The sequence below is a fragment of the Aplysia californica genome, unplaced genomic scaffold, assembly GCF_000002075.1.
Source record: "Aplysia californica isolate F4 #8 unplaced genomic scaffold, AplCal3.0 scaffold00109, whole genome shotgun sequence".
Lineage (NCBI taxonomy): Eukaryota > Metazoa > Mollusca > Gastropoda > Aplysiida > Aplysiidae > Aplysia > Aplysia californica.
In genome coordinates, this window is record NW_004797379.1 from 1,183,406 (window position 1) to 1,192,771 (window position 9,366).

At 38.7% G+C, this 9,366-nt stretch overlaps 1 protein-coding gene across 1 annotated transcript in view; it reads right to left on the bottom strand.

Annotated features, from left to right (window-relative positions):
* LOC101863661 overlaps nt 1-9,366 on the bottom strand; it is a gene marked incomplete in the record, with an annotated part of 27,502 nt that overhangs the window by 6,419 nt on the left and 11,717 nt on the right. Inside the window, 4 exon segments of the mRNA XM_005095640.3 lie at nt 938-1,112; nt 2,793-2,919; nt 7,906-8,119; nt 8,985-9,096. Of these exon segments, the coding sequence (XP_005095697.2) occupies nt 938-1,112; nt 2,793-2,919; nt 7,906-8,119; nt 8,985-9,096 (628 nt within the window).

A 9,366-nucleotide genomic window follows, 5' to 3' on the forward strand; every position in this document is an offset into this window, starting at 1 on the left:
TAGTAGTAGTATTATTATTATTAACTAATTGTTACATTTCCTATTATAACTTTTGTTGTTGTTACTGTTGTTATTATATTTATTATACGACACTCATAGCAAAGATCTCATCACTTGTTTTGTCTTCCAAAAATGTGTGTTCATGGGGCGTAAAACAAGTTCATTGACTTGAAAGACAGAAACACATTTTCAACAGACTTACCAGCGATATATATGGCCAAGTTGTTGGGGTTTTTTGGGGTTTTTTTGCTTTCGTCCAACAAATTATATGATCTAAAGTGTGTCGATAAGGGTGTAAACCACCTACAATATCTTTACTTATACTTTGTGCAGAAAATTTCTCATTTGTGGTCATCAATAAATTGCCATCTGTTCTCATCTCATCTCGTCTCATATAATCTCATCTCACCTCTCGTCACCTCATCCCATTATATATCATCCCATCTTATCTACAACAGACCCACTCCTTGCTCACCTCACCTCACCTCACTCCTCTTCCCTTTATCCCATTCCATTCTATCACTTTCCATCCCATCAAATCCGATCCCTATCATCTCATCTAGCACAAACCCACCAGCGATATGACCACGTTTGCTTTGTCCTTGTCCAGTCCCCTCCACGCCCACAGACGCAGACTTTCCTCTACACTTGTCTGTTGTGAGACCCGTCCTCCCACAGAGCGGTGATGTATTCTACTGCAATCTCATCTACAACACACCCACCTCTTGTTCACCTCACTTCGCCTCACCTCAACCCCTCTTCACTTCATCTCATCCCATCATCCCATCCCATCCCATCCTTCCACATCCCATCCTTCCTCATCTCATCCCATCCCATTCCATCTCATCCCATCCCATCCTTCCCCATCCCATATCATCCCATCCCATCCCATCCCTTCCCATCCCATTCTATCTCATCTCATCTAGCACACACGCACCAGCGATATGACCACGTTTGCTTTGTCCTTGTCCAGTCCCCTCCACGTCCACAGACGGAGACTTTCCTTTACACTTGTCTGTTGTGAGACCCGTCCTCCCACAGAGCGTTGATGTATTCTGCTGCCGTCGCCCAGCCGATCTGATAGCGTCAAATAGTCTGGAGGTAGCGGGGTACTGATCACAGAAATGTAGAAACAAATAATAATCTTAGTACTTATGGAGCTAAGGCCAAATTTTGCGAACAGTATATTCTCAGAAACTACCGAGTGAAAAAATATGAAACTTTGCCAGTACCTATAACTTGAAACGTAGTGTTGAACTATTGTATTTTCATAAAGATCAAAAGTGTTAGAAGAAAGCCCATTTTAAGTTAAATTCAGTCCTTTTGTAGCGATCGCCATCATTTGCTTCGACATTGTATATTCACTGCAGAGTGCCCACTGCGCCGAAGGATATTTTGTGTTCAGTTATACATAAAGTAGGTTTACGGCAATTCCCGGTTTCGGACTTTTTATTTTTTAAGTGATTGAGCTGGAACTTTAGGAGAAAATGCCACGCCTTCGAAGAGGGGGAAGAAGTCTTACCCCTAGAGGTAGTCAAGATGGGGTGCTACATGGATAAATTAAAGGTAAAATATTTATGTTTTGTTTCTTTCCTGTTTTCAGTCTTTTTCCTCTTCTTCACTTTCCTAATAATTCTTCATTATTATTCCATTCGTAGAATGGGCACTTTTACTAATAATAAGAATAATAAGAATAATAAGAATAATAAGAATAATAAGAATAATAAGAATAATAAGAATAATAAGAATAATAAAAAATAATAATATAATCATTATCACCATTATCATTATCATCATCATCGTCATCATCATCATCATCAGCAGCAGCAGCAGCAACAGCAGCAGCAGTAGCAGCAGCAGCAGCAGCAATGAGTTTACAAACTACATTTTCCTTTTTTGAAAAAACCTTCATAAAAAATATCAAAGCAAAACATAAACCAAAACAAAAATAAAAGCAAAAAAACAAACAAAAAACAAACAACAAAAGCAATAACAACTAAAGAAAATGTTCAATAAAACAAATTACAACGAAACATAAATAACAGAAAAAGAAAACAAAAACAAACGAAAAACAAAAAAAACAAAAACAAGTGCAAAAAAACACCAATATACCCAAAAAAAGAAACAAAAAGATGAAAAATATCTGCAACAGGAAACATACCAAATAATGTGGTTTATTTGGAAGAATTTCATTTTTTTAAAAGGTACAATAAGAATAAATTGTCTTGCCTGTACAGGATCGTAAAACAACATGCAGGAATACACAAAGATCTTAATTATATATCACTCTCATTAGAATTCAACACGAAAAGAGAAGCAAAGCTGACAAAATGTACATATCACATCAGATGCATCTAACTTGGATTCTGTAGTCCCGGTAGGTGTGACTTGTAGGCCTCTGGTCTTGGTCATCATCATCATCATCATCATCATCATCATCATCATCATCATCATCATCATCAACAAGGGGTTTACAAACTACATTATCCTTTTTGGAGAAAAAAAAACTTAATTAAAAGAAAGAAAAGAAAACATAAACAAAAACAAAAGCAAAAAAAAAAAAAAAACGCTCATTAAAACAGAACAGAAATAACAAAGAAAAAGAGAACAAAAGAAAAAGCGAAAGAAAACAACAAAGAACAAGAACAAATGCATAAAAATAACAACAATATATATATTAAAAAGAAACAAAAGCAAACGAAAGGACGAAAAATATCTGCAACCTGAAACATAACGAATAATACGGTTTCGAAGAACGTCATTTTAAAAAAAATAAAAGGTGCGACTTTAACCTGGTAGGTGTGACCTGCTGGCCGCTGGTCTTGTTCTCACTGAGGCAACACTCGATCATTTCCCCTGTAGATCTACCGCCGGAAGAGTTTGTGCTCGCTGATTGGTTGCTTTCCTTAGAGGAACCAGCTGTTGCGGGGGATAAAGACAGTTTCTGTCTATTTGTTCGTTTGTCGGTTTTCTTGCTTGTTTAGTGTTGTTGGATTTATTTTTGTTTGCATGTTTGTTTGTTTGTGTGTTTGTTTGTTTAGTTTGTTTGGGGTTTGTTGTTGATGTTTCTTTCTTTTCATTTTGCGTGGGGGGGGGGGGGGGGGGTTCGTTTGTTCATTGGCTTGTTTCTTTCTCTGTTGTTTTTTAACTTTAGAAAAAAGCCAAACTCATGGGTTGAATATAACATTAAGACACACAAATCGGACTTTATAAAGATGAAATTCATGTTTTCATAATTTATTGATTTTCTACCCTTGACAATGAAAGTATTATGGCTATTTGCATTCATTTCCGTTGACAGAATTCAAATCGGTGACGCGTTTCCTCTTTAGGACAATTTTTATTGCATAAGGAGATCATTCACCTGCCTTCCATGCTTCAAATTTTGAATATTCGTCTAACAATCACAGACAAGTAGAAAACGTTAAAGGTCATCGTCTTAGGCATCTGAAATATATTCTGAAAAGGTGAAATGATGAAACGGCATAAGTATAAGTTTAACGCCCCTATCAACACTACTTAGATTATTTGGTCGCTTTTAAGGCCAAGCGGGCTAACCCATATTTCGGGGGTTTCCAGAAATCTTGACCCTCACAAAAAATGGGCATTGCCCTACCTAATGGAGAAGTTTGGTTTCATTGGCGTGTTTTATATTTGTTTTCTTATAGAAAAAAACACTCCTTGTCTTTTAAAGAAACTGAAAAAGGGGCTAAAGCTTTACCTTTTTCTCAAAACAGCATTTTTCGGGATAGCTCCCTTGTGCTTAAAAGAGACCGTTTAAGCGGCTGAACCTCCGAGTTAAACGTCCATCTCCCAAAGGACGGACCAAATAGGAAATTCGTGTAACGTGCCTTTCCCAAGGACACAACGTCGGACCGAACTGACGTGGGTAGTTTTCCGTAATAACATAATCAAAACCAAGTGCATCACGACACATTATAGTTATTTGTATCTTCTTAGCTTGTCCATCTAGCTTGCTTTTGATGGAAAAAAATCCCACCTATTGAACAGAAGTCGAGACATTTGAAACAAATGCTCGTCCCCAGGTATCAAAGGTAAAAATCATCGAGAATGTGGTGACTGTCATAGCTTGAGAGTCCTTTAGAACTGCAAATCGTCGGCGGAGAATTCTAACCGTCCAACTCCGATTTCGTAAATTTTGCAGGAGAGACAAAAAACTGAATTCAAAGGCTCCTATGGGGATTTACTATCTTTAAATGCGCTAGAGTGGAATACATGACTCTACTTTTAAGTATTTAAAACAAAATTGCCGAAATTTTATTATTTTAAGTGCTAAACCAGAGTTATACGGATAGACCGCTCAGTTTTGGATTTCTAACCGTCCAAGTGTCGACGAACGAATTGTTCGTTTAGAATTCTCCAACCCGACAGGGACGCCTCGCGCTTCGTTACGTCTAACTCAGTCATCGTGACACGTTAGTGTTACCGAACAACTCGAAATGACTACACCTGCAGTCAATCCAACAGGAAGCCTACTATAAAAGTTCTAATTAGTACTACATAGTACTGTAGATCTAGAATCTAACAATAATACTGTTTTATTATATCTAAAACTGAACGTCGAACTTTATTTCCACATAATTCTAATTAGGCAATGGGCTTGTCGACAGATTGAGTGCGTCGTTAAGGTTTTACTTTAAAGCTACTAGATCTATTTGATCCTCCATTCTCAAGGAAATTGTGAGAAGGATTGGTTTCTTGTCTAACTACAAGAGAGAGAGAGAGAGAGAGAGAGAGAGAGAGAGAGAGAGAGAGAGAGAGAGAGGGAGAGAAAGAGAGAGAGAGATTGAGAGAGAGAAGGGGGGACTGAGAGAGAGAGAGGGGGGGCGAGGGGTCTGAAAGAGAGAGAGAGAGACAGAGAGAGAGAGAGAGAGAGAGAGAGAGAGAGAGAGAGAGAGAGAGAGAGGGGGGGCAGAGAAGAATTTCCGTATACGAATTGTCTTATGGAGCTTCGTTTATGGCTAATTTTTCCTGTTTGAAGTACAGATTCTGTCGCAGTGCTTGCTCTCTAGTCACTAGCATAATAGTTCTTTCATTTATCATTTTCCTCCATGTTTTCCTGTCCTCGGTTATTTCTTCACAGATGCTGACATCTACTCCAAGCTTAGATAATCTGTTTTTGCAGATGTCTTTGTACCTCAGTTTTGACCTTCCCCTTGGTCCCTTTCCCTGGGCAAGTTGTCCATAGAGAAATTGCTTCGGAATCCGGTTGTCGTCCATTCTCTTGACATGGCCCAGCCATCTCAATCTTCTTAAACACAGGATTATTCGTAGGGTTGATTCATTATGAGCGACAACAGCAGCATCACCGGCAAAGAAAAGGTTTCGTATTCTTGTTTGGTTTGTTGATTTTGGTCTTGGCTCTAAGTCGAGCAAGATTGAAAAGCGACCCATCAGTTCTCCAGTGGAAGAAACTGAAATGTTTCTAACTCTAAAAACATGGTTTAACTTTGTTGGAAGACTCTAAAAGTAATATGATTTTTTTAAAGCTCAACTAAACCTCATATAATGCATCCCCAAGTAATGTATGGCCTAATTAAATAACACATTTTACATAGAAAGTCATCAAGATGAGGTATGCCATAGCAGCATCCAGTGTCAACAGGAATGAATTGTCCTCTTGTCCAAGCACCATTATGAGGCTTTAAAATGCTCTACCCAATGAAGCTAAAGCTCTGGTTGGCTAAAAATAAACTACATGTACATAAACCAAAACACAATAACCTGCATATCAAATTAGACTTAACCGTGGGTTTTGACTTGCGCACTGGTGACGTACTCAATTCTAGATTGTCATAGAACTTGTGGTAGTCAGATGGCACAACAGACTTCATTTCTTGCATGTGTTATTAAAGTTCTCTATGGACGAATTAAACTTTCTACCCTGGTACAGAGGCAGTCCCTTTATGTCTTTATGGAGAATGTCTGTGGACTCGCCACGCTTCAAAGGCAGATGTGACCATTATCATCAAATCTCAGTTTGTATTTAATTTGACCATCTGGTGTGTAAACTCTGGTTGGTTAGTTTGATGAAATCAGAAAAGATACAATGAGTCAAATACTTGACTACATATGGCTTCACTTTCCTACTTTCTTCCATTAGCCTGACATAATCAGCTGGGTAGTAGTTGTGCTGTGAGCACTGTCCAACCCCATCTGTGTATAGCCCTTCTCCAGGAATTTTAATGTTACAGTTTTACCATTGACAGAGCTGAAATGTAACAGTGCAAAACTCATTGTGACTTTGCAGTTCTGATACAACCACATCCATCTGAATATAATGATCTGGAGTCAAATCAGATCACAAAAAATCAGCCACACAAGGATCAAATTTATTTGCAGTCAGAGCACCTTCGCATTCATTTGAGACATAACATACACAGTCCTTGCTCTCTAGTTCCTATACTGTGAAATTGTGTACATTCAATTTCGTCTTGTAGTACAAAGCAGAAGCATTGGTGCGTGGATATAGCAGAACTGATTGCTGGTCCATTTTGCTGTACATGTATTTGATTTTGGGGCTGCCCATGCATTTTTCCTTGTCTATTGTCTTTTTTGTATGCCCCCTCTTCCACATTCCCCCCCTCAAAGCCCACACAAAGATCACACCTATCTTTTCGAGGATGGACCATGACAGGTTCATAGCATTGGTCTTCTCTTTAAACTTGAAGGTAGAAAGTACCCCCCCCCCCCAACTCATACTTTTCTTTATACAAACGGCGGTACACTGCCTGTAAGCTCTGGAAAACAGGTTCCAAGTATAACTTACTGGAGTCCTTCGGCAATAGTGAGACGGCAACTTGAGCAGATCACGAAGAAACTGTTTAAGTACCTTTGATGCTGTAGTCTCCATCCCTAAACCTTTTTCTCTGAACTGGAACCCCACCCTCTGCTACACCCAACCCACATGTGAGAACAATGTGAACACACTAGTAACAAAGTACAGGACTTAAGAAGAAAACCGTGCACTCTTTGACTCTGGCCCCATTCACTCGCAGATGGTACTTCATGGACCACGATCTTCTGCTTTCTCTCTCTTTTTTCTCCACAGGCTCGACACAGTCAACCAACCCTTTAACAAAAGCAACCTTTTCTGATTTTACATTTATTTAAAATCAAACGCCTCCATCAGAGCAAAACTTTATCGCTGTGATCCACAATGGCGAGCTACCTAAACGAATTAGACGGTTAGAATTCTTCAGTCACCGGAGCCAGTCGGAATATACGGTTAGAATTTTTCTTTAAAACAAGACTTTTGTTTGTCAAAATTGTTCTAGATTTTAATAGGACGTAGCCATTCGTCATGTCGATCTATTTTAAGGAAAAAAAAGAATTTTATTTATAATCAAACGCCTCCTTCAAAGCGTAACGTTATCGCCGTGATCCACAATGGCGGACTACCTAAACGAGTTAGACGGTTAGAATTCTTCAGTCACGGAAGTCAGTCGGAATATACGGTTAGAATTTCTCTTTAAAACAAGACTTTTGTTTGTCAAAATTGTTCTAGATTTTAATAGGACGTAGCCATTCGTTATGTCAATCTATTTTAAGGAAAAAAGCAATTCGAAAAAATTTGGAGTTAGACGGTTAGAATTCTCTGCCGACGAAATTTACATTTTCATGCCTCAATGATGCTTGTTTTGTTTTTAAATATCATTTAGTGAAACTCGCACAGAAATGTGATTTTAAATGAACACATGTGTTGACCCTCCTCCCCCAAAAGAAAAGAAAGAAAAAAAAAGAAAGCAGGAAAGAAAGAAAGAAAAAAAGAAGGAAAGAAAGAAAGAGAGAAAGAAAAAGAAATAGGAATGTTGCCCAATTTCGCTTGTAAAAAGCCAGGTTTTTCAATTTCACGATGACACACAAGTAAACTTTTCGGTTCACCTTCGAGTCCGGACTGAGTATTGTTCCAGACGACACCTTCGCACGTCCCGTCTTCGCTGTAGACTTTGACCATGACACACTTCTGGGAGGCAGTGGGGAAAACGCCCCCGGCACGGAAGAGACGGGGGTTTAGTTTCGTGACATCGTTCGGCTTGTCAAACGGCTGAGGCATCATAATATTCACCTGGTCTAGGAAGACCTCCAGAGCTTGGGGCTAAAATGGAAAAAAAAGGGGGGGGGATAGCTGAATTGGAAAGAGTGATACGAGAAATAAGGAAAGGAATAGAAAGAAACTCACTCACAATGTAGGTCAGTAAATTAACTCTTTGAGTCAGTGCAGTCTGGTTATAATTTGACAACGCTTGAATACGCTCTCTATTGAAGTATAATTGTCTATCAATGCAGATATTTACATTCAGTTTCCCGTATTTTAATGTAAAGAATGAGTATACACAAATCCTCGTTTCTACTTTGTGATTGTGTACCGTGGCTCGATGCGCCGCAACATTGCCTTTAGCCTGCTACTAGTCGTATGTAAGTCTTCACTACGCCCTTAAAGATTTTTAAAGCATTACTGCTTATGTACATTTTACGATATCATCATTTCTTCGAGATTTATAGAATCTCAGAGTAGCACTGTTTGCCCCCAAAGCAAAGGCAATAGTGGCAAGATCGATAGACTTGCACTTTAATAAAATATCCTAAATTGTGTTCTATAGTCCCAGCCGCTCTTCATTCTCGATAAAACTTCAGTTCGACGCGTGAGCACCATGGCCCATTATTGTTAAATGAAGGGCAAAAGTGCCCTGAGCATGCACTCTAAATTGTTGGTTAAAAGGGTTTACTGTAGGGGCAATGTATTCAACATGTTTTATCACTACAAGTGACTTCATATTCAAGTACGAATTCATTTGATATAATAGTCATTGACGCATGAGACAAATCAATTGATTCAATTAGTAGAAAATTATCATTGCAGACGTAACAACCTCCAAATGCTTAGAATTCTTGTGTCTATAGTTGTCTATTCCATGTTTAAAATGGCTGTAGATATTATTTTCCTTTCAACTTCTATTTACCTCGTACAAATGTTCATCTTCCCTAGCACCGGAAATGTATGCCGACAGAAGTAAACGTTTCAAGCGAGAAGTGCCCGTCCGGGAGAAAGCAGTGCTTAGTGAATCCAGCAGACTAGGGAAAAGGTGGTAATGGTTATGGGTATTACACACACACGTAATATAATACTTTTAGTTTTATCAAAGGTTTTTTTTTCGGCACTCTAGAGAAAAGATGGCAGTGGTTATGTATAATTGTATTACATACACACATGTAACACGTTAGGTTTTAGCTAGGGTTTTTCGGGACTCTAGAGAAAAGATGGTAGTGGTTATGTATATCACACACACACACACACACACACATACACACACACACATACACACACACACACACACACACAAT